This window comes from Amphiprion ocellaris, chromosome 4, assembly GCF_022539595.1.
Source record: "Amphiprion ocellaris isolate individual 3 ecotype Okinawa chromosome 4, ASM2253959v1, whole genome shotgun sequence".
In the NCBI taxonomy this organism is placed as follows: domain Eukaryota; kingdom Metazoa; phylum Chordata; class Actinopteri; family Pomacentridae; genus Amphiprion; species Amphiprion ocellaris.
In genome coordinates this window covers 28,009,215-28,035,437 of record NC_072769.1, presented here as the reverse complement: position 1 = coordinate 28,035,437, position 26,223 = coordinate 28,009,215, and the positions used below count along the sequence as shown (strand labels likewise).

The 26,223-nt window shown below is 40.6% G+C and overlaps 1 protein-coding gene across 4 annotated transcripts in view; it reads right to left on the bottom strand.

Moving 5' to 3' along the window:
- Window positions 1-26,223, bottom strand: part of sdk1b (sidekick cell adhesion molecule 1b) — a 296,949-nt gene that overhangs the window by 55,509 nt on the left and 215,217 nt on the right. For all 4 annotated transcript variants that reach the window (XM_055009968.1, XM_055009969.1, XM_035943818.2 and 1 more), the window contains 8 exons: window positions 23,288-23,428; window positions 15,737-15,918; window positions 11,920-12,035; window positions 9,072-9,267; window positions 7,718-7,816; window positions 5,955-6,146; window positions 2,461-2,582; window positions 2,249-2,361 (listed from right to left, as the gene is read on the bottom strand). In XM_055009968.1, the coding sequence (XP_054865943.1) occupies window positions 2,249-2,361; window positions 2,461-2,582; window positions 5,955-6,146; window positions 7,718-7,816; window positions 9,072-9,267; window positions 11,920-12,035; window positions 15,737-15,918; window positions 23,288-23,428 (1,161 nt within the window). The remainder of the gene's footprint in view (window positions 1-2,248; window positions 2,362-2,460; window positions 2,583-5,954; window positions 6,147-7,717; window positions 7,817-9,071; window positions 9,268-11,919; window positions 12,036-15,736; window positions 15,919-23,287; window positions 23,429-26,223) is intronic.

The following is a 26,223-nucleotide window of genomic DNA, read 5'->3' as shown; positions in this document are numbered from 1 at the left end:
TGGTGAGCACTTTGTATTGTTTGTTTCACGACTATAAAATAGTCTTCTCGTTATCATTTTTAGGTGAAACTGCTGCCAGAGGTTGTTTATTTGTCTCAGGGAACCGAGCATTCAGCCAGTAAAAGAGATGTAACTATGCAGACATGCAGACACGCATCAAGGCATGAGGGAGCGCTACTCCTATGACTTGTAAATGCAGCTACGCTTCAGTATGGCTGTAAGTGATAAATGTGTGAGCGTGTAAAGTGGGTTTGAGAGACTGCATCTATGAGTTGTCGCCCCTGTATTGGGAGACAGAGAGCAGGGTGTAAAGAGGGACTTAAAGCAGGGGATAAGAAATACAGACAAGTGCATCACTTCATCTAGCGTCCCAATGGTGTCGCCTGTGACAACATAATCCCTGTGAGTGTACGATGTGTGCATACACACACTGCAATCCCATTACAGATGAAGGCGGGGTACAGAGAGCAAGAAGCAGGCAGAGACAGATAATCTGATAAATGCAGAAGATAGACAGACGGATAGATAGAGAAGAACAGGGAAAGAGAGGAGGAAGAGATGCTGCTGTTCAGAGTGGCAATAGATAATGAAATGTGAGCTCCCCACAGCCCTTAAGGCAGTGTTTCTCAAATAGTGGGGCGCGCCCCCCTGGGGGGGGACACAGAGGCATGTCAAGGGGGGCGTGGACGACTGGTAGGAAAAGGTCCTTCAACGCGGAACTAATTAGCTGAACTATTGTTTTAACGTCGGCCTGTTTTTCACAGCGTACAACAATACTGAAATTGTGCTGACCCCATAGACTGTATATGTCATAGATATAAATAATAATAATAATAATAATGATCTTGTATATATATCTATGGTATATGCACTGGCCGTTCAGACTCTGAGGTACAGACTCCAGAGAACGGGAGAACGCATCGTTAATGTGCAGTCGGAACACCAGCGTACTCGATCACGTCACATACTCGGCTCATCTCCTCCGATTATTTTTACCAGCAATGTCAAACATACGGCCTGTGGGCCAAAACCGGCCCACCTGACGGTCCATTTCGGCCCGTGGGATGACTTTACAAATGATAAACATTACAACAACATTAACTGTAAACTGTGAATTTGTAAAACTGTAAATTTAAAATAATTTCTAGAACTTGACAAGTTGTTCTGATCATGAAGTAAAATACTAGATTGTTCAGTTCCAGATAGCTGTGACTGAATGTTTTGTGTTTTTGTAGATAAACTGTTATCTGGCAGTTACAATGCATGTGTAAATGATGAACTGAGGCATAATAGGCTACTGTTGAAATTGAACTTGTTTTCCTTAAGAAATTTCAGGTTCATAATATTTTGTAAAAAGATACTTCATTAAATGTGAACATTTTCAGAAAGTACTTTTCTTGAACTAAACCAAAGGGGAAAAGTTGGAGTTGTGGCTATTTATAGGTTATTATGCTGTGATTTTACTGGTGGGGCCCACTGGAGATCAGATTGGATTTATGTGGCCCCTGGACTAAAATGAGTTTGACACCCCTGATCTTTACTGTGAAAAACAACAAAATGGAATCAGATAAAATAACACAGCCCTGCATATTCATGTTTTCACAGTTTTATATATATATATATATATATATATATATATATATATATATATATATATATATATATATATATATATATATATACATACATATATATATATATACATACATACATATATATATATATATATATATATATATATATATATATATATATATATATATATATATATATATATATATATATATATATATATATATATATATATATATATATATATATATATATATATCCTCCGAAGGGGGGCCCGACAGAAAAAATTTGAGAACCACTGCCTTAAGGATTGCACACTCCTCTCTCCTCTTCTTCCTCTTCTCCTTGTTTCTCATCCCTTTGCATCCCCGTCCCTTTAACGCTCTTTGCTGCCCTTCTCGCTTTCTCATCACCTTCCTTCTCCCCTTCCCTCTCCACTCTCCTCCCCTCCAGCTAGTTGGGGGAGGGTAATAAGGATCTGCATGCAGCAGCTGTGAAGGTGCTGACAAACAGAAAAGTCTCAGATGGAACTGTCTCTCTCTGTGTCTGTGTGATTTATCTAACTTCACCTGAGCTTTGCAATGCTGCAGAGGGTGAGGCGTGTGTGTTTGTGTGCTCGTCCAGCTGGAAGCACTCGAGTACGTTCTTGTGCAGGCTGTGCTTTTCTGCTGCTCACCTGTACTGAGTGAACGGAGTGAGGTTTGGGATCTCAAGTGTGTCTGCATCCGGCTGGTTGTCTTTCTGGTAGACGACTCTCCACGCCGCCTCCTTTCCGTCCTCCTTTACCACCTGTTTAAAAGCGAGGACATTACAAAACACTTTACCTCGCGCTGTGTTTCACAATAAGCACTCAACAAAAAAATGCACTTGCAACACAGACTTGCACACCTGTCCTTCCACTATCCATCGTGACATGCTGGTCTTGCCGTCAGGACCGGGACGGAACCTAATAGATGCCGTCCGAGGGCTAATGTTGGAGATGACTAAGTTAGAAGGTGCACCGGGAAGTTCTGCAGAAAGAAAACAGAAAGAAAAAGGTTTCACTGGTAGCAAAAAAAACCCAAAACACAAGTATTAGTTATTATATAATATTATATATTTATAACACTACATTTTACTTAATGTTATGAAATGCTTACTCACCAAATCAAATTAATTTGTTAGATGCACAGGTGTACATGGTAGAGTGAATAGTAAAATGTTTTGTGTACCTGATCCGGTATAGACAATACATGAAGAAAATGTGAAACAGTATGTACAACCTGATAAAGATTTAAATGTTTCAATAATTTTTTTACATTCTTTAATTCCATTTTTTAGTTTAAATTATTATTCAAAAAATTTTATTTATATATATATATATATATATATATATATATATATATATTTATATATATATATATATATATATATATATATATATATATAAAGTGGACCACCAAAAACCTGCGCCATGTTTCTGATGTTGTAATAGCTTATTTCGAGGTCTTTGACATTAATAAAACACCTCTGCTTGCCAGTGCTTCTACATCCACATGCACTAGACACAGTATTTACGGAGAGCAGTGTTTTATTCTGCAGGAAAAGAATGTAACATCACAGTTTATTATTTCAGGATGACAGATCAAAAGAAAAAACTAATAACATTTTAGTACAGAAACTTTTCCATGAAGGGATAAAGAATTGACAAAAATGTCATCAGAGCTACAACGTGGCTTATCTCTAACAACGCTGATAATAGAAATAGAAAAAGAGGGGAATCATGTTGCCAATAATGACCTGAGTACAAAAACCTTAAATTAAGAGTGAGCCAAGAAATTTTCTTCACTTTTTTTATTAATGTATCACTGTGTTCATAAAGAAAAAAAAAAAGATTGGCCAGAGGAAAAAAGAGTTCAACTTAAGCACAAAGCACAGCTGTATATCTGTCAGAGCGCTTAATGTCTTATTTCCAAGGTCAACTACACAATACAGGAAGAGATAAATGTGTACACCAGTGGAAGTGAATTAAATAAATAGTCCACTATATTCCACTTAAGGCCTGTAAGAGTCTGTGTAGGCTGCAAACCTGTGACATTATGTTTGACCCATTCCTATTCTGATATTGTTCCACGTTCGTGGCAATAATGAGTGTCAGTGTGGTTGACCAGCTGTGCCAGCCTGAATGGAGGGAAATGAAAGACAGAAACATATGGACAACACCTGATCACTCAGACCAAATCCCCGCTCCACACACAATAACGAGGAAATCAGTGGACTAAGGACAGACTTCATTTAGACACAGCTGACAATGTGGCTGATATACACGATATTACCATAGTTTAAAGTATTTCCATGTCACAGTTTCTTTCCTCCTGCCAAAAGAAATCTATGACTATTGAACAGGGATGTACTTTAAAAGCTATTTTTTTGTGTGCGGATAGCTTTTTCAGGAAAGACAATTAGACAATAACTGTCATCCCCAACTGGCAAACTGAGCACACTTGAAAGCCAAGCACGACAGTATCAATAACTGGGAGAAAAAATAATCGGAAATCAACTAATTCAGCTAACGGTACAAAGACAGTTCTCTGACAATAGCATCATTGATGTAACCCAAGTGAGTTTGTTGGCATGTGCGGCTAAACACCACTGACTAAAAGTTTGAATAGCAGCTTCTGTCACATTAAAACTGCTCTGACTTTGGTCGACAACAGCCAGAAAACAACTATTATTTTCTCCAGAACGTTTTTTTTTTTTTTTTTAATTTCTTTTTTCAAACATGGAATAAATCACAGGGGAATAATAATGCGTTTTGTATGCACAATTCAACCAGAACTAAATATTCCTATGAAAGCTTTTTACAACTCAACCTTTCAAATGCCACACACAATTTATGGCTGGCTCTGAATGGATTTCTTCACTGACAGCTGTTGAATTGAATTGGCACTGGTCTGGCAGGCAGCACACATGACAACAGCTCTGGAGACGCCGGCTGAAATCCTGTTCTGTGTTTTGTTTTGAAATCGTGCGCTGAACGATTGAAATATGGCAGCTTGTTTCTGTTAATGAAATTGACACAATCAAAAATCATCACACTCCGCTTCGCTCTAAATTGTTTCACTCCATCACAACGAGACCGAGGACTTCTAACCCACTTTTGAAACACTGGTTTATATATTTGGTATCTGTGGACGGTGTAACTGCTGTAATCCATCCACTTCCACTGCAGAATTATAACAACCATAACCGTATTTGCTGAACATGACAGAATACATATCTGTGTTTAACCAAATGGTGTCTCGCTGTAACACGTCAGCACACCGGAGAAATGAGTGGATTTTTATTATTGCAACATGACAACATAATACGACTACAGCAGTTAATATGCCAACAAGGAATTATTTAGTCTGTAACAATGAAGCATGTATGTGTACATCACATGACTAATTAGAGCGATCAGCTAACACTGCTCTGTAAACTTGTAAGGGCTATAATGTGGAAATGTTGATATCTACTGCCTTGCTCAGATGAATGACAAAATTCTCTCAACTCCATGAATACATGAATAAATAAACAAGACACGAATCTGTGCTCAGTGGATTCTTCTGTTCCTTTCTCTCTCTTTCTTTCTCTCTCTGCTCATTCTTTAGTTCTTTCAGCTAATCTTCAGTCCTCCATCTTTCCTTCAGTCTTTTGCTTTCATGAATTAATGAAAAACCTCTGAATCTAAGAACTGTCTGTATCCATCTTGCTTTCACTTTTTCTGCTTTTTATTCATACATTAGTAATCAGAAAATGTTAGGACAAAAATTGTGCTGTATGAGCTGGGTTTTTCCCTCCATTCTCCTCTGTTTCCTCTCAGTCCGTTTGTGAAAGACTTTGGTCTTCTGTTCTTTGGTGATTGCATTTTCTTGTGCTTTCTGTTCTTCCCTCATTATGCTTTTCTATCTTCTCTCCCTTCTTCAGTCCTGCTCTTTGATTGTCTCTTGCCCTCTCTCTTCCATGGCTGCATTCCCTCCACTTTGTCATTTGCAGTTAATCAGCACTAATAATGATTGCAACTTGGCCATAGTCCAGTCACACAAACTCATCATGTGCACTAAAGTGTTTTGTGCACATGGTATACACACACAAATACAACTTAGGCTAAAGCACTCTGTGAGATTCTGTAAATGACCAGCGCCTGTGTGTGTGACTGCATGTGGATGTGTGTGTTGGCTGTGTGGGTGATGATTCATGGATGCACAGTAACAGCCACTTATCAGCCTGAGGAAAGACAATGGCATCATGAGAGCTCATCAGTCATATTTACTACACACACACACACACACACACACACACACACACGGGCAGAAAAACAGCTTTTAACATCCATTGTCACCACTGTTTATTTATTGTACCTGGTGGGACTCCGGTGGAGATGGTGGAGGATGTGACCACGCCCTGTCCTGCTGCCGTGAGCGCTGCCACCTGTAGCGTGTACACAGTGGTGGAGGTGAGGCCGGTCAGCTGGTACTGCAGGGTGGAGTTAGACAGGGAACGTTCCTCAGGACTCGACTCTACTGTAGACACTTCCCACCTCAGCACGTAGCCTGCAGGGCGAAGGAAACGCGCTGAGTTAATAAAGGTGCATGTAGACACGAGCACACAGAAACACACATTCACAAGCACACACACACATATAATGAGAGGTACAGAGCCAAAATGGAGGCAACAGTGTGGGAGGGGTAACTACAGTCAAAAATTCTGTCTGTCCCTTCGTATCTTTGCAATCATGCATCACACTCAACTACCTTCAAATGTGTGTGTGTACGTGTGAGCAAGGCCACTTGTGTGTAAAGCCCTAGAGAGAGTGAATGGTCCCTCATCTGTCTCCCTGCTCACCAGGTGCTGGATGAAAAGCAGGCTGAGGAGAAAAGAGTAAATGTGCAAGGTGACCTTGATTGAAAATCCATTTTCCCACTCCTCTGAGTGTGTAAGCTGACTGTAAAGTCACCGTGGCTGTGTGCTGTTAGACTGCGGTCTCATTGTATAGGTGCCTGATAAATGTTGGACATGATTCAGCCTTAACACCACAAAGATGCATACCAGATGCAACATGGAGTAATCGCTTAATCCACAGCAACACTGTCACAGAACCACAGAGCAGCTGAGGCAAAATGAATTGGAGGGAGAAAGTGCCTTGAGCTGTGTGATGTGCCACACAAACAAGACCCTGGGTGACGGGAGGCGTAGGATGAGGGCATGTTCGAGATTATGTGAGAAGACAATCTGCAGAGGGAAGGGATTAGCTGATGATGAATCAGCTGTACACAAACACAGTGTCAGTGACAGGAGGGTGTCAGTGGAAGTCAGACAGCAAAGTATGGAACAGAGAACACAGAAAAAAACAGTAGAAGTTTCAGGCTTCCCTCAGGGAGATGCTTTCATATTTTTACTTGAATTAGTCAGTTTTCAGAGCCAAGGAGAATACATCTATTCCTCCATTATCTATACACCACTTAATCCTCTGTAGGGTTGCAGGAGGATGGAGTCTATCCCAGGGAGAAGGAACGTTCACCTGGACAGGTAACTAGTCTACACCTAGACACAAACAAGCACATTCACACCTACAGACAATTTAGAATCACCAAACCATACCGCTCATAAATAACTGTCAGCAAACGATTCAGTGAAAGTGAGACACTTTTTCGCTCCACAGCATCAGTTAGCATGGAGATGTAGTAGGTTAAATGAGAACTATCTTTGTGATAGTGAAAACTATGACTTTCAGGTCAATATACCTGCTAACACACTAATCTCGATTCATAGTTCAGCCCTCAGTTCTGTACCTGGTGAAAACATGAAAAGAAAACAGCAAGACCCCAGACCGGGATGCAAACTCTTCTAGCTGTGAGGCGACGCTGCTAACAACCAAGCTACTGTGCAGCCCAGAGAGAATACATGTGAATTGGAAATGATGGACATGTAATCTCTCATCAATGTGTGCATTACTTTCTGCCAGAGCACACAACAGAAACTTAAACTGAGCTCATCTCATCACAACTGTTAATGGGACTGAGGATAACATGGAGGAATGAAAGTTTCTTGATTACAGAGGAAATGATGATTTACAGTTCTGGTATGCTGTCGGGGTTATACTGTCTACTTGTGATGCTCTCACCGGTTATGATGCCATTCTTGTCTTCAGGTTCTGCCCAGCTGACTTTTAGTGACTTGTCCAAGATTTCAGTGAAGCTCAGGTGGCGAACAGGTCCAGGAGCTGAAAGAAGACGAAAGAAAAACACACATGCATTGAGAACATCAGATAATATTCATTGTTTCTTAACTTTTTCATCAGTGATCAGAAATTTTCAAATTCTAGTAGCTCACCCCTGCACATAAACGCACATCTTACCTAATGCTCATCCACTTCACACATCACCTACTAATCATATCTGCATTCACCAGCGCACGCACGCACACATGTATACACACACACACACACACACACACACACACACACACACACACACACACACACACACACACACAAGCCTGTCATTTCTCATTTCATCCATGGCTCTCTAACCCCTCTCCCTGCAGAGCGATTAAGCTATTCATCTGAGACATTCAATAACACTTACACACCATCACGCACACAAACACACCCAGCCACACACGTGCATGCACACACCCACACACACACATGCAAAAAGCTACCATCAAGCAAGAATTACACCCACCGTTAACCCTGCAACACGCCCAGCAACCAATCAATATCTGTCCACTGCTGTGTGTACGTGTGCGAGTGCTTGTGTGTTTGTGCACACATGGCTTCTAATATCCCTTTCCCACTCAATAATTGCTGGTTGGTAATAATTGCTTGTCTGTCTGCCTATAGGCTATTGTGTTTATTTGATGGTGCGACTGTGTGCATGTGTACTTGTAGCTGGGAGTGGCAGCTATTATGTCTATCCATGGAACAGTAGGCTATAAATACCTGCAAGCCTGAAAACATATGAATCAATTCGCTTTAAAAAGACACAGCGAAAGAAAAAAGGAGAGTCGGGAGGCAACGGAGGAAAGTAAGAACAAAGAAATTAAAAAAGAAGTCAAAAACTTGGTTTTTGGAGCGCCCGTATAGCTGAGTGCATTAAGTGGGTGACCCATGTACAGGGGCTGGTCCCTGATGCAGCGGATCGGGTTCGATTCCCGCTCGCGGCCCTTTGCTGCATGTTTCCCCCCGACTCTTCTTCCCTGTTTCCTGTCTCTCTCTCGCTGCACCTTTCCAATAAAAAGCCAAAAACATAACTTTAAAAAAACAACTTGGTTTTCTGTACTCAGCTGTGGTTGAACAGCTGGACTGAACACAGAGCGAGCCAGTATGTTTTCATTTTCATATTCACAGGGGAGGCTGACAGTGCTCTTTGTGCTGTGACCTGGCTATATTCACACTAGTGTGTGTGTGTGTGTGTGTGTGTGTGTGTGTGTGTGTGTGTGTGTGTGTGTGTGTGTGTGTGTGTGCATCGACTCACTGTCCTCGTGGGTCTGCAGCAGGGTGGGTGGGCTGCGGGGGCCGTCTCCAGGTGTTGTGAAGCAGAGGGTGGAGCCAAAATACCAGGTGAATTTCCTGAGTCCGCTGACCAACCCCGTGTGGCGTGAACCGGGGTAGTCTGGTGTAATGGTCACTATGGTAACGTCCTCTGGAGACTGCTCCGGCCAGATCAGCAGCTGGGTTCAATTAAAAAAATGGTCATCGGTAACATCAGTATCTAACAAATCTTCACTGAGTCTGTTGACCACCAGAGTGATTTTATTTATTGTATGTTTCCACTATTTTTGTTTTCAATCATTTACTTTGGGTCAGTGGCTTCAGGCTACTGGATCCAGTGTTATTATTCAGGCTGCATTTATGAAACAAAGTGTATTTGTACCACAGTTTGAGATGTGGCTAATCTTTTCAATTTAGGCTGATACATAAGAGTTTTTTCCGTGATTAAAGTTCAAAGCTGCCAAATGCGATTTAGAAATCTGTAAAAATTGCAAAACAAAACAATATTCACGTTTTATTCCCTGGAAAAGTTATTTGCATTTCAAACAAGCATTTATTTACGTATCGATGTACCGCTTAACATAAACTCCTGCCGGCACGCCATTGTCAGTCATAACAGCATTTAAAGACAAAAACTAAGTTTGATTATCAGTCCAACTGAATGCCTAATGAAAGGTTAATTTGTCTCTACAGTAAGACTTCATCTATATTCAGAACCGCAGCGGTTTGCGTTATTGCTTTAGCCACAAAAACAAACAGTGAGAAGTATACACATATATTCATAATGAGAGATAAGCCTTGGGGAACACTGTGATGGGGCTCCTGTATTTATAGTTCCTAATAAATAAATAAATAAATAAATAAATAAAAAAATAAAAAAATAAATAAAAATAAATAAATAAATAAATGGCTGAAACGTACACTCAGCCAAGTTTTAATCTGAATTAAAGTGTGCAAGAGGTTTGGTGGTGCATGAAAACAGACCTAGTTTATACACAAGTTGTGGGATGATAGAAATTAACATAATTCTTTAATGGCCTCCTATTATTGAGACATTTACATGGGTTTCTTTCATCTATAAAAGGAAAGCTTAAATTTTTATCTCTATTTAATGAAACAAGAACTGTGATCCGTGTTCTTACTGCTGGTTTTCTCACTACTTTGCACTGAACCTACTGTCTCAAAGCTTCACGGTGTTTCAAGTTACTATTAATTGGGCAATGTGCTTGTTTCTGTAGGCTGTTTCACTAATGTCATGTATTGTGCGACCCTCGCTGATGTAATTTTGTCCCCCCTGCTATTATTGTAGATGAATTTCATATGCACCGTTTTTTCTGTGAAAACGTTTCATGCTAGTTAAGCGCACTGGTTTTTCAACGGTTATGGACTTTCCTCACAACAGTTTTAAATAGGGCTGTGAGAAGAGTGTTGTAAAAACACATTTGTATAAATAATAAACAGAAATCATCAAGATTAAAACAGTGACTCATCTCCTGCCAAAGTACAGTATGTGTGCAGCTGGATTAAAACAACTGAAATTGTGAAAAAAGCTAAAAGAAACAGTTGAGTGGCTGCTTTTCACTCTGCCTAAAGGGTGCACCACTGCACCCAGTCCGTCATGGTAAAATAAGGTTTTCTATTATAATTTATTATCAGCACAGAGCAGTTTGGCTGCAGCAAAACAGTGCTGATGTGGCATACTCAAGCATCCCATGTTAGTGCTGGAACCACTGTGTCCGCTGCAGATACAGTCAAAGTGTGTATTTTAAACTGGACTACTAAAGATCACGTACAGAACACTTACCTAAATAGACTGTCTGACTGATACACAGACGGACTGATAAGACTGCTAGCCAGATCGGTGAGTAGGTAGGAAACGCTATCAGTCCTGCAGTAGAGTAAAGACGCTTTCAAGGACATATAAATAGAACACACGAAACTCGTCAGAAGGGATTCTAGTTCCTTCCTGGCAATGAGATTCAAACTATATTATTAAGGGTATTGTATATAGTCAGTGATCTGGGGAGGAGGGGGGGATAAAACGAGAAGAGGCTTTGCTTCATATCCTCTTTTAATTAATATCATTATCTACTGCCCTTATCAGCACAACACACCCAAAGATGCACACCCACATGTGCAGCAGCACTGAAAGGCTTCATGGATCCAGAGCAGCAGAGCCTGGTAAGACCACATCACAGAGCCACATCAAAAAGCTGGAGAGCTATATAGTATTTATCAACCGACAAAGAAACTAATACTCACACTCTGAAACAGTCGCACATGCACGAACCTGGTGACGCACGGCAAGAATGGGATGTGTTTTCTTTGTCATGTTAATCACTTCCTCAGGGGTTGGTTGCCACAACAAAGTGAAGAATGAGACGTGTGCCAGAACTACTACATATAGATCATTCACACTGTTCCATTCTTTGCTCTCTGCCTGCTTCTTTATTATTATTTCTATCTCTACTCTCTCTCCATCAGTCATTATTTCTTCCTGGAGCTGACCCCACACTTGGCTTGGTGGAGAGTGTGAACAAACAAAAACAAAGCAGTACATCCTGGGAAATGACTTTGAGCTGAAAGTCCTTGGAGAAGTTAACGCTTATTTTGCAGAATTTACTCACATGCCCACACTAGTGTACATTTATTTTTACAGTACAGGCACATATTCTTCTTTAACAGTGATGAATAAAATGAGTAATTCTTTTTTTAATTCAGCCTGTTTTGGGGAAGGGTTGATCAAATTATTTCATAGACAAAAAAACAAAACAAAAAACAACACATAGACATATTTGTTCTTCTACTGATCCAAAAGCTACTCAGCTTACCTTGTACCCCTGGTTGATGCCATTAATGAACTGCTGAGGTGGAGGGTTCCATGTGAAACGGATGGTAGTCGAGTTAATAGCTACAACTTCCACTTCCTGTGGAGGTGCTGTGGGAACTAAACGGAGACAAACACAACAGTATTTATCTGCCACGGGTTTACCAAGAGGAAGACTGGGTTCATATATGGTGGAAAAAAATAGCAGATCAAAATCCAGAGCTGCAGAAATGTTCGGTTTTTTTCAACAAGCAGTGGATGTAAATATCTTGTACTGCACCAAAGCCCAATGTCTTATGTGGAAATTAAGTTCTTTTTTTAATTACAAATATACGCTAAGCTTGCAAAAGCTAAATGCCAAACCTACCCCTCTATTCTTTACTGCCAAATCATATTATTTCTCAAAAAAAGAAGAGAGAAAACTCTAATCTAATCTATTGCATTATGAAATTCCATATTTTGTATCCTATTACCTGAGGAATGACTGGATGAGATCAGGATGCTGATTCTGAACAACGATGGCTCACTGGATTTGCAGCCACATAACTCTCCCTGCACTAACCCAGCAGCCATTTTCAACCTTTATTACCCACATGATGTAGCTGCACAGTTTGGTAAGATTTACTGATTAACAGTACAATCTACCTGACGCAAGAATCATGACGTTTGATCTACAATATATTCATATTTTAACTTATACCAACACTTCAGTCTTGAATTAGTGTCACTGCTCTCTCCCTCCTTAATACCTACTTGTTCTAGCATCACCCCTCCACTGCATAAAGTTCTGATAAAAGTGTCAAGCACAAGGTGAGATAACCCTAATGACACCACTGTGGCATCTACAAGGTTTGTTGTCGAAATTTCCTTGAAATGGATGAACTTATTTCATGTGTTAGATCAGTAGAGTGCACATACAGAAACAGTATGTGTATTCTATCCATTAAAAAAGCATCTTTAGTATGTACTACTCATGCTATAAAGTATAGAAAATAACATGCACACGTCTATATAGCTGATAAAGTTTAATGAACAAGGACTGTCTGTGTTTAAATTTGAATATCAGTCCAGAGACTCAGAAATGAAAAGTTCAAACAAGACTGTGCTGTCAAACCAAAGCAGAATAGCAATAATTTGCAAAGTCTGTTTGAAGTGTGTAGGAACTTGGCCCGAGAATTCATCATCCACCAAAGAGCGAGACAGAGAAGACAGAGATATGAAGAGAAGCTGTCAAAGATACTGTGTATACTGGAGCAGTTTTCCTGTGAAATGTAGGTTATTTGTTCGATATGAAAAAATGAAGGCTGGCAGGAGGTAAATATTGTAAACAAGTGCTGAACATGTTTGGTTACCGCAAAGCTGAACACATTTTCCTTCATCCATTCCAAGAATCGCAGCACTGTCTCTTCTGTTTATTTGCCTTATTTTTCCTCCCTTCGTCTGTGTCGGCACATGAATGTTTTTCTACATGTAGATCTTTATGTGTTATGTGAGATCTATCGAACCAGCTGGTTAGTGTGAGAAACAGGAGCCATGATGGGTGAACATTAGAGCCAGGGAGAGAGAGGCAGTGAAATGTGTGAGGCTGTGGCCACATGTTATGGTGATTACACAGTAAGGGGTTTATGCTGATGCTAGAAAGCCAGAGTGATAATGCACTGTTGCATGATGGGAATGCCCTTTACATCTTAAATTTGCACCACGACGGTCCAAAATGACACAAAAATGTAGGGTAAAGACTGTGCAGAGTGGACAAAAACCAGAGGAAAATGAATGGTGGTGCAGAGACAGTGCAATGCAGCCAAAGGATGAGAAGACAGAGAGGGAGATGGAAGATTAATTAGTGTTAAAGATGCTCTCTCCCTGCCTGCCACGCCGACTGTACTCCTGGGGTATGGCTTCTAACCCCTTGCAGCTCACAGCTCCAGATAAAACACTAAACTCTGCCCTTTGGGGGAATCTTAGTATGCGCATAAGGCTGCTCGGGAAAGAGCAGAAGAAGAGCAACGTTATCAGAGTCGAACACTGAGTTCAGCCACATCCTCTCAGAGACAGTGAGAAAGAGAGAAAATTTCCAATCCATCGCAGCCACTCCCATTAAACCACATTAGAATAATTAATGAGCCTAACTCCCTCTCCTGAGTCTATAAACCTGTCCCAAACTCTTGTAATAATGACTGTGAGTTTTATACGCCCATGTGTGTGTGTGTAGCTCAGCCCATCTTTAATAATGATAATATACCGTTGGAATAAAAGTCAGGAAGAGATGAGCACGTGTTTAAAGGAGATTTACTCCCACAACCACTTCCTCTCATCTCCCTTTACAATTTTCACTTACATCCTTCCCTGTTTCACAACCACTTCATTGATTTATGTCTGAGTGAGTTGAGAGTGTGTTCCTCTGTGCAGCCATGTTTATTACTTTAAACACACTATTATATGTCATATTATGTATTTATAGAGAAGTACAGGCAAACTGTGCCCATGAACCCCCTCCAGTTTATCCTGCAGAATCCCAAGGTGCTTGCTGGCTGGATGGGAGATGTAGTCCCTCCAGCATGTCCTGGGTTGCCCTTAGGGTCTCCTCCCAGTTGACTAAAGCTGGTATGCCTGCAAGGGGATGCCTCAGGGGCAACTTTAACAGAAGTCTGAATTGCATCAATTGGCTCCCCTAAAAGCTGAGTGAGAGTGAAGCCTGTCAGGCTACACAGACACCTCATTTTGGATCCTGCAACTGTGATCACAGTCGACTGATCACCGTCCAAACATTATCCTTATTTTTATATCTATCACAGACAGGTCTCTGTGTATATGTTTAAGCAGATGTGTGTCCTCACAATTACATTAAGATGCTATTGCACCCCATCTCATCAATTAGCAGGACAGTGTATTCCATCGATAGCTGCTAAGTCTGCTATTCTGCCTCACTGAGTCCATGGAACTACGCTCCATTAATTAATTCATTTATTAACTACTCCGCCACCACATCTACATGTGGTAGTCTTGTATTTAATTTGTATAAAAAAATTCAGAGGATTAACACGTACCCTTAAATTGTGTGGGTGGTTACAATCTATTAATCAGACAAGAGCAAAAGAAAATAACACCGTCTCATCCTGAAATGTTAATAATCGAATGATTAAAGAGCCTCTATTAAGCACATTTATCATCATCATTTTATTTTATTTTTGCTGTTGACTTCAGCACGTTTATATATTTCAACGCTCATGATTTTTCTCATCCTGTACATTTTTGCAGCACCTTCAGCTTCTCTCATTTTAAATCCTCCCTCTCCTCAAAAGCCAAAGTCTTCTATGATTGGTCAGCTGGACCAACGAAAGTACGGAAATGATGATTAAATACCGTAACCCAAATCAGTGAGGCTATTCAGAGAGATGGAAATAATGCTGGACTGTGAACAAGCTGCTCATTCTGTGTTGGAGGTTATGTAAAAGTGCTGCACGTTGACAAGGAGAAGTAATGGAAGAAAAGTGTGGGTTTGAAGCCCAAAACCCCAAAAGTACAACATGAGCTCTTTAATAACAAATTTGTTGGTATTATTTTGAGGATTTTTCAAGTCTTAATTTGCCCACTGCACAAAATGATACCAAAATGGGAACATATTGCATTTATATGTACGCAATGAAGGATTCCCCTTTCTGGTCCATGATGTCGAGATTCAAGGATCTAAGAAGAGCTTGTTTTGGTTACTAACTGGAAATACTTCTATGTTCAGTAATATCTCCTTAAGCATGAACAATAATATGTTTCTGAGTGTATTGAGTGCATATAAAATTATGTGTTTGTGCATCTTTACTCACCTCCCTGCAGTGTGTACTCGGTGACAGGACTGCTGTAGACACCCAGACCGGCTCCTGTGTAGGCAGCAACCTGTATCTGGTATTGTGTCCAGATGATCAGGTCCTTCAGCAGACAGTAGTTGGTCTCTGGGCTGCTGATGTTCTTTTCCTGGTAGTCACCTGGCAGCCCAGCCAGACGGTACCTACAAACACAGAAAACACTTAAATATGTGGGTTTGTAACAAAACAAGCAGTCAGGAAACTAAATTGGTATAAGCTCAAATGTACTAATAAAAGGCACGTATACATAGGTGTATATATAGCATATTATATATATACACATAAATACACTGGATCAATCACCGCTTTTGGTAGAAATTGTATTTCTACATGGACCAACAGATCCAACAGTCATGACATGCATGTGGCTGATTCTGTATAATTGAATGAATGAGTGAGGTTATTCATTCTGTGGAAAAACAGGTGTCAAACAGGTGAACCTCATTTAAGGATGAAGGCAGAAAACATACATGCTGGTTATAGTGCATTTCTCTAAAAAATGGGTTGTTGCAGGCAGTGTTTAGAAGAAAACCGTACTTTGATTAAAAAGCTGATTCTAGAGGGGAAACCATATGAAGAAAATGATAGGCTGCTAAAGTGATCTCAAATGCTTTAAAATGGCAACCAACACCACAAAGATGTGGAAGAAAACAAAAGAAACTACCATTCAAATGAATTGAAAAATAGCGCAAATGGCAAAAACTCAGTCAATGATCAGCTCCAAGGAGATCAAAGAAGGTCTAAAGGCACTGTAACCATTAGAAGTCACCTATGTGAAGTCATTCTATGGGCAAGAAGCCCTCGCAAAGTCCCATTGTTGGAAAAATGACGTGCTGAAGAGGTTACAACTTCTTGCGTTTCGATTTGGAATGGAATGTACAGTGTTCCCAAAGCATTTCCATGTATGGAAATAGAAGCTATCAGCTGGATTTTGAACTTTACTCACTTTTTAAAAAATACACTACTATTATTTTGAACACAACTGTATATAGAGAATTGTGCTCATAAGTTTACATACCCTGTCAGAATTTGTAAAATATGTACCATTCTTTAACGAAAACATGAATGATCAGATCAAATATAATTGTGTGATAATAAGTAACTTTGTCTGATGACTAACCCTAAATGCAAAAGAAGTTTTTCCATGATTACACATATTTTCTGGGGGAAAAAAAGGACAATGTTTCACACATTTGGCCAGGGTATTTAAATTTATGAGCACAACTGTATAAATGGGCTTGGGCACTTCTTCCAAAGCATGTAATGAATTAATGTCATATAGCTACATTTACTCACAGAAATACATATTCAGCCTGGAAATACTTTATAATAAAATGGTATACTTAACATCATACCAGTGTGAATACTAGATCTGCCTGAATACACATTTTGAAATTCAATTTTTCACCTTCCCTCATCTGTATCATCTGTTGGTCATTTGAAAGGAAGAGACTATGCTGAAGGAATTCCTGTTGGTGTGAAGTCACTCTAGAGATCTGAAAAGATTGAAAACCGTCAGTGTCTGCTAGACATCTCTGAATAGTGCACCTTCAAGGCTCTTCCTTTAGTACATGTGATATAAATGTCCACTTAAAAGGATATATGACCCGACTAGAGGGGGAGGTGTAATACCACCGCGGTATTGTACATATCTGATGGAGCTGAATGGAGTATTAATCCCCATGTCAGCGTTTTAATATGTGGCCCTTCACTATAACGGAATATTCCAACGATTCACCAGCTGAGTCAGCACTCTATCACACATGCATACAGACACACACTCACAAATACAGATACACAAAGTGAGGGGGCGCTGGAGGCTGACAGGGGATCTCTGCTGGGGAAAGGAGATAACCCCTCTCTCCACCTGACACTCACACCGAGGGGGGAGGAGGGAAAGAGGGTGACGATCTGCCAGCTGATACAACCAGAAAGAAGGAGAATCCAAAGGGCCAGGAGGAGTAGGCGGAAGCTCAGTCCTTCGAAGCTGTGATGATACAGTGGGGACGTACGAGGGTGTGATTTGATTTTCTTCTGATTTCTGAAGTGCAGGCAGATAACACACTGAAGGAGGATAAAGACCTGATAACTTCTACTGCAATTACATGCAAATCTGTGTGAGGAAGCTGATGACAGTTTTATTATACACATTGTGTCACAATTCAGGTATATATAAAAGGGAACGACAGAGGACCAAGGGCAGCCAGAGCATCTGGAAAGAACACGTGGATCTTGATGTATGTGTTTCAACGCACAAGTGGAGCAATGTTGTATATGCAGTCCAATGCAGCGAACAGTGCACAGACTTGTACATAGGAGAGACTAAATAGCTTCACAAATGGATGTCTCCAAACACAGGAGAGCAACTCAGCATCCACTCGCATCTGAAGGTTAAAGGACACTCCTTTGAGGACAGTAATGCACACATTTCGGACAGAGAGAACAAAAAGGAAAGGAAGATGTCTATGTCAAATTGGAACAGCCATCTCTAAACAGAGGAGGGGGTTTGTGACACCCCACCGCTTGTCAAACACCTATAACACAGTTACAAGGTCTCTCCCCACAAAGTTTCGCCATAGCTAACATCTTGAGTCACTCTTGACTTGGCAGATTCACAACCTTTGTTGTGTAAACTGGCAGCTCAACCACCATAATTGCTGTTGTTGTTGGTAAGCCACCTGATTTCACAACAATTCACACCTGGACGCTGTGAGTCCTGGTAGTTAGTGGGTCATTAGCCATTTCAATTCAATTCAATTCAATTTTATTTAGATAGTGCCAATTGCAATTCAAATTGCCTCAAGACGCTTTACAGAACCCCTATGACCGAACCCCAGAGAAAGCCCTAAGGTGACAGTGGCAAGAAAAAACTCCCTTCTCCATGTGAGCTGGAGGGACTATAAATTCTGTAACTCCTCATTCGTTTGTTAGAACTGAAGAAGCCTCTTGGATGAAGTTGACACATCTTCAAGAACCTATAAGAGAAGTCCAGTTGATCTCTACTGAAACTCCTATGATGTGTTTCGATATGTTTTAACAGAGAGCAGGACAGGCAAAGAATGGAAGGAAGGAATATTTCTATGTCTTCTTCATTTCCTTTTGGTTGTTCCCTTCAGGGGTCGCCACAGTGAATCATCTACTTCCATCTAACCCTATCCTCTGCATCCTCTTCTGTTACTCCACATAACTTCATGTCCTCTTTCTTACATCCATAAACCTCCACTTTGGTCTTCTACTAGACCTCCTGACTGGCAGTTCAGAAGTCAGCATCCTTCAACCAATGTATTCACTGTCCCTCCTCTGTACATGTCCAAACCATCTCAGTGTGGCCTTCATCTCCAGAACATCTAACATCATCTGTCCCTCTGATGTACACATTCCTGATCCTATCCATCCTGGTCACTCTCAAATAGAACCTCAACATTTTCATCTCTGCTACCTCCAGCTCTACCTCTTGTCTTTTCGTCAGTGCCACTGTCTCTAAACCAGACAACATTACAAATTACAAATGACCACCTCATTTACGTGCAATTTTTCCATTAGTGAATAATCATCTTTTACAATTGCTAGTTGTTTTGTCTTAACAGGAGTCTGAAAAACGATATTTCATTACTTTCAGTGGTACAAAACTGACATATTTTACATGTAATATCACTTTTTCTTGATATGTGACTGAGTGGAAAAACTGCAGATCAAAACTTCGAGAAAATTAATTTTCTAGGGTTTGATTAATAAATGAATCAACATATTTTTTCAGCACTACCTTACACATTACTCTAATTAAAACTGTAGCCATTTTAGTCAGTTTAGTATTCAGCATGAGTGCCTGAAAGATGGTAATTGTTTATAAATTAATAACAAAAATATAATGTCTTATTCACCTAATGTAGCGTGTATGTAATCAGTGCAAAGGCTTAAACAAATTAGAAAAAAAAAGAAAAAAAAAACAAAGCAACAACAACAACAACAACAAAACAAACATCAAACAATGTTAGAGTCACTGATATGCTTTGTCAGCTTAGATTTATTCTGTTTTGAGAAACTGATATTTGATATGTTGGTTGGTGTCAATCCTTTGACAGCTTGTAAGATAAAGACGGAACTGTTTAAAGATTTTGAAAAAAGATTATATCTGTAACATTTATGTACTTAAATACTAAATGACAAAATGATTTTTTGGTTTTCTTTTGCTTTTTCTTTATCATGTAATTATTACTGTAACCGTAACTATTAAAATTGTAATGTTTTGTATTGTGGCAAACACACAAAACACTATTCCACTGTTTGTTGTTGTAGATAAAGTGAAAGTCAGACAACTCTACAATGCATTTCGGTACTATTATCTAGACAGGTATATGTGGTAGCCATTATTCTGAAGGACAGCTGTCCTCTCCTGACGTGCAAAAACTGAACAATACATGACATAAGCTGTGTTCTGTTGCTGTAATCATGCTGTTCTGACTGCATCGTGGAAATGATTACTGTCATTTTCTGACATGCAGAAAAAATACTAACCAATCTAGAAATTTCTCTAAAAGGTCTTTAAGTAGAGCACACCACCTGAAGTATGTCAGGGAACAGCTAATACCAGACATGCTGTGCATTTATTCCCATCCACACATTCCGAGCTGTAAATTACATTTGTGTAGTTCTCACTGAGAAGCTTTTTGCTGTTATACAAATAACACTAGTTCTGACTGACTGGCTGACTCATTAGTGGTTATCTCACCCACTGTGCTAATACAGTCAGGTACATAAATATCGCTGCTCAGCTGTTCCATGGTCAGGTGTGTGTTATTCCCTAATTATTTAATTTACAAGGAGCAGATAAAAGGTCTAGAGTTCATTTCAAGTATGGAATCTGGTGAGGTCAACTCTCAATATGAAGTCCAACGAGTTTTTTTCTAACAGTGAAGCAAGACATCATTAGGCTGAAAAACCAAAACAAACTGATCAGAGAGATACAAAGAAAAACATTAGATGTGTACAAATCAAATGTTTGATTCATTCTAAAAAGGAAACGAACGACCTGATGAGCTCAGCAATGCCAAAAGACCTGGAAGACCAAAAAAACAAGTGTAGTGGATGACAGAAGGATCCTTTCCCTGGTCGAGAAAAACCCCGTCACCGCAGTTGACCAGATCAAGAACACTCTCAAGAAGGTAAAAGTCAACAGTTAAATGAATACAGTCGGTTCACCGCAAAGTGGAAATCATTGGTGAGCCTCAAAAACAGGAAGGCCATATTAGAATTTGCCAAAAAAAACATCTAAAGGAGCCTGTGCAGTGCTGGAACAACATCTTATGGACAGATGAGACGAAGATCAACTTGTACCAGAACGATGGAAACAGAAGAATCTGCAGAAGGGAAGGAACTGCTCAAAGTCCAAAGATACCACCTCATCAGTGAAGCATGGTGGTGGTGGTCATATCATGCCGTGGGCATGTATGTCTGCCAATGGAACTGGATGATGTGACTGCTGACAAAAGCAGCAGGATTAATTCTGAAGTGTTTAGTTTAACACTATCTGCTCATATTCAGCCAAATTGTTCAGAATTCATTGGACAGTGCTTCATGGTGCAGAGTGAAGATGATCCTGATACTGACACTGAGTTTTTTACTGCAAAGAAGTGGAGTGTTCTGCAATGGCCAAGTCAATCACCTGACCTGAATACAACTGAGCTGCATTTCACTTGCTGAAGACAAAACTGCAGGGAAAATGCCCCAAGAGCAAGCAGGAAGTGAAAACAGCAGCAGTAGAAGTCTGGCAGAGCATCACCAGGGACCAAACCCAGGGTCTGGTGATGTTTATGGGTTCCAGACTTCAGGCTGTCAATGACTGCAAAGGATTTGCAATCAAATATTAAAAGTGACAATTTGATTTATGATTATGTTAGTTTGTCCAATTACTTTTGGTCCTGTAAAAAGGTGGAGGACACATCTAAAATGTGTTGGAATTTCCCCCCCGTTCACCTGATTTGGATGTAAATACCCTCAAATTAAAGCTGCACTTAAAGCACATCTTGACTATTTCATTTCAGATCCATTGTGGTGGTGCACAGCCCAAATACTGAATAATGTGTCAGTGCCCAAATATTTATGAAGCTGACTGTATATAACTGTAGACTGTAAAAAACTGTAAGCCTCCTACAGTGAGGGTATCTGGTGTTTCTTTGCTGGCATGGTTTGGGTCCACTTGTCCCAGCAGAAGGAAGGGTCACCGTAAAACAACAGCCTACCTACCACATACATGGTACAGTGACCCCTCGTCTGTCGTGGGGGTTACGTTCCAGACCGCCCCACAATAGGCGAACCTTATTTATTTTATTATTTATATATATTTTAAGGCATTATAAACCCTCCCCACACTCTTATGAACTTTTTACACGCTGTTATTAACCTTTCCCACACTCTTATAAACACCTCCTATGCTCTTAAACACTTTCCACACTCTTTAACATCTAAAATTCTATATGGGGACTCACCAGTGAATATATAACTTAAATGATGAAGATTGTTGCTGGCCAAGCCTGCTCCTTTACGTAGGTAGGCTGCAGGGTGTGTGTGTGTGTGTGTGTGTGTGTGTGTGTGTGTGTGTGTGTGTGTGTGTGTGTGTGTGTGTGTGTGTGTGTGTGTGTGTGTGTGTGTGTGTGTGAGGTAGGACAAAGGGCTTGCAGCAGTATGACAGCAGAACTCTGAAACTGAAGCAGGGTAGTGTGTACAGTGCAGCATCAGTCATAGAGGACAGAGAAGTAGGAGCAGGTGTATCCTGGAGAAACTGCACATGTGCACAGTGCTGCAGGGTTCTAATGAAGTACCGCGTTCTCCACCGCAGAGCTGGTCCAGACTCTTAATACAACTTGTTACCAACAACGAGCCACGCAAAGCTAAGTGAGCTAGCATTTACCCGAGGCTGCCCAACTACGGTTCGGGAGCCGATGAAACCAGGCCAGTAACAAGATGATGATGATGAATTAGCTGTGCTGATGACGATGACATGAATGCACTGCACAGTGAGAATGGACAAGGGGAGATGCTGAACTCTGCTATAGGGACACAGAGGAGACTGACGCTACAGTCGCTGAGCCAGTCAGCGCCCAGTGCTGTACACTATGCATAGGTCATTGTATCTCAACGGGACTGACCTGGTTAAATAAAGGCTAAATAAAAATAAACAAATAAATGCATTTGATTTCGATTTACTATGCTTTTAACATATTTTAATTATTATTAAAACATATTTTAATTATTATTAAAACATATTTTAATTATTATTAGGCTAGAAAATGCTTATTTAATTAAAATAATAAATGTATAGAAATACCTATATACCGCAAAATCCTGCGATATAGCAAAAATTCCACGATACCAAACACAATTAAAAAATCTGCAATACAGTGAGACCGCGAAAAGTGAACTGTGATATGGCGAGGGACCACTGTACTGTTGTCCTATCCTGTCCAATGATGGCATGAATCAACATATATGTGCATGATTTATGTGTGTGTTTACCTGAGCACATATCCTCGGAGGACTCCATTAAGCTGCGGTTCTGGTGGAGGCTGCCACTGCACCATAATGGACTGGTTTGTGCGTCCACTGGCCACAATATTCTTCGGAGGCGCACTGGGTGCCTCCTCCCTTAGCATCAATCTAACACAAACACACACACAAACACACACAAATAGGCACACACAAACACACAGAACCACAGAGAGCAAGAGAGAAGAATTATTTAGATCAGATTCATTCAGCGTGTTGTAATGAGAATATCAGAACGGTTGAGGAAGTGCAGGCGCAGCGTTTGTAGTTATCAGTGGATGTCCAGCCTTTGACTTACCAAACAGTCTGCACAGGATCAGTATATTATGCTAAAGTAGACTAAAAAGGAATGTTATAGCAATATTCTTTCCCCAGTATCTTCATCTTTTCCAGTATGGGGGTCAGATTGTCTCCATACAAATTATCGTGTTTGTCAGAGGAGATGCACAGGACAAAGCCGCAACTTATTACAGAGCCTCGTCTCATAGTTTAAGCAGCTCTGATGAATTCTTATTGAATTCTGCGCTCAGCTGTCTCATTGTTTGTCTCCTGGTGTATCTTCCAATTTCATTTAATACATTTGTTTTTCATCTCTGGCTATATTGTTCATTTATTTCAAACAAACCACTGCTGCTGCTGATGGAAACATTTAATGCATCACTTCCAGTGCATCAGAGGACTTCTCCTGGGAATGATCGGGCTGAGACTGGGTGTTTAAAACAACAAATGCAGAAACATTCATGAACTCCACAGAAGTTGTGTTGCTATTGTGTTTTTGCTGGCAGCTTATGAGAACAAACGGGCATTTACTACCTGCATGTTGCAGATTACTGCTAATATTCTGTCTTATTTCTCTCATTTTAGCTGTAAACCTTTTCTACTTCCGATGTTTTATTTATATTCAAACACTCATGCCTGTTTCCACTTCAGACCTGCTTCAGTCTCCCAGCAGAGGCAGAGCAGCTATACAGTGTGACAGCAACAGATAGTTAAATCACTATTAGTAGAGAATGAGCAAAGAGCTTGTCTTTTTTGCTTCCAGTGAGACAGCGTGATCCCTCACCCTCTCTGCCCTCTTCTGTCTCTCCAAACCTTTTCCCCATCTTTTCCTCTGACATTTTAAACTACTCCTCTGTTTTTTTTTTTTTTTTTAGTCTCCCCATCTGCAAACTTTCAATTTTCATCTGTCACGTCCTTTGGCCTCAATTATTCCATCCTTCTATCTTTGAGTCATCTCGTTTCCCTTCCTCCTTCACTCCTCCAACCCATGATTAAAGCTGCCGGCCTTCTCACGGCTGGTAAAACACACAGGCTGAGCCGGTCAGCCTCTGGTTTTACTGTAAGCAGCTCAGTGAACGTAATCAGAGCCATATGTGCTCAACCACGCACATACAAACACACCAAACAAACTCCATCCCAGCTTAAGACAGACCGCTACATCCGATGGTCTTTTCCCTTCCATGGATTACGTCTGGAGATTTGCATTACCTTCTCCTCTGTGCCCCACCATCTCCCCCTGAATGATTCTCTATAAGCTATTGAACCATTACTCGTGCTATGACTGCCAGCGTTTGTGTGTCTGAATCTGTATGCGTCTATAAATGTGTATGCACATCTATATATATATGTGTGTGTGTGTGTGTGTGTTTGTGTGGAAGCAGGGGTGTGAAAGCTGTTAGCTGGAGACTTGTGCAGGCGGATATATAGCACAGGCCAGTGGTTTTACAGCTGTGCTTTACTTCCATTAGGTTAGGCACTGTCAGACACCAGGTGCTGCGCACACGCACGCACACATGCATGCACACACGCACGCACACATGCACGCACGCACACACACCCACACACAGGCTAATGGGCCTTGTGTGAATGAGATGGACATTAGAGCAGCTGTCTGGAAATGGGGTATATATAATCCTCAACTACGCCACTGCTTCTGACTGAAATTGACGATGCACATTAATACACAACCCAGCGCTACACAAACACCCCAGCGCCCATACAGTACCGAACAGATGCAGTCGTTTCCCGTTTGACTGCAAATAAAACACGCACAGTGACACACTTACACTGGATAGCAGAAACTCCTCGTGAATTGCCTTAATTCCCTCTCAGCCATTTACGAGTAAATATTTCAAACAGTGGGTTCAGCGTGAGGACATCAACTTCACTCAGGAGATTAAATATATAAACCCCAAGCCACCCACTTATACAACATCGCACACCCGCACGTACACCTACGCACGTTCACATACGTCCTGCAACAAACAAACACGGCCCAAAACTTAACGACACACTCTCTCTGTCCCTTATTAAGGAAAAAGCGGTTATTTTCTTCAGGACATGTATAAATTTTATAGTGTGCAAGTGAAAGCGAGGTGGTGTGTGTGGGTGTGGATGTGGGTGTCTGGGTAATGTGAGTCCCTGTGCTGTGAGAATTAGGAAAAGTTTCTAGCTGTGTCATTCTCCACAGTTCAATGCCTCCTGGCTCTCTCAGCTAAACACACGAATACACCGACTCTTAAATTTAATGGTGTTACTGGGATGCCGAGTCCATCCCTGTTCAAACACAACAGTAAAATTTAGATCCAGCAGGGGGGGAAATAATACGAACAGGGGGCAACAGAAGAGAGAAGGGATGTGACCAGCGGAGCAAATGAGCTTTATTTTGTCTTGTTTGATGCGCTATTTATTCATCAATTTATTTTCAGAAAGTGCTTTGAATGTGTTTTTATGTAAGTTGTACCTGCTGCTGCTTAGCCGTGTCATAAGAAGAATTTCTATACCACTGGGACAGACAATAAAGTTTATATAATCTAATCTAGTTCTTGTCTCCTTTAAATATTGCAGCTTTGCTGGAGGTAAAAGATGCACAAATGGAGAAGGGTGACAAACTAAAGAAACTACTT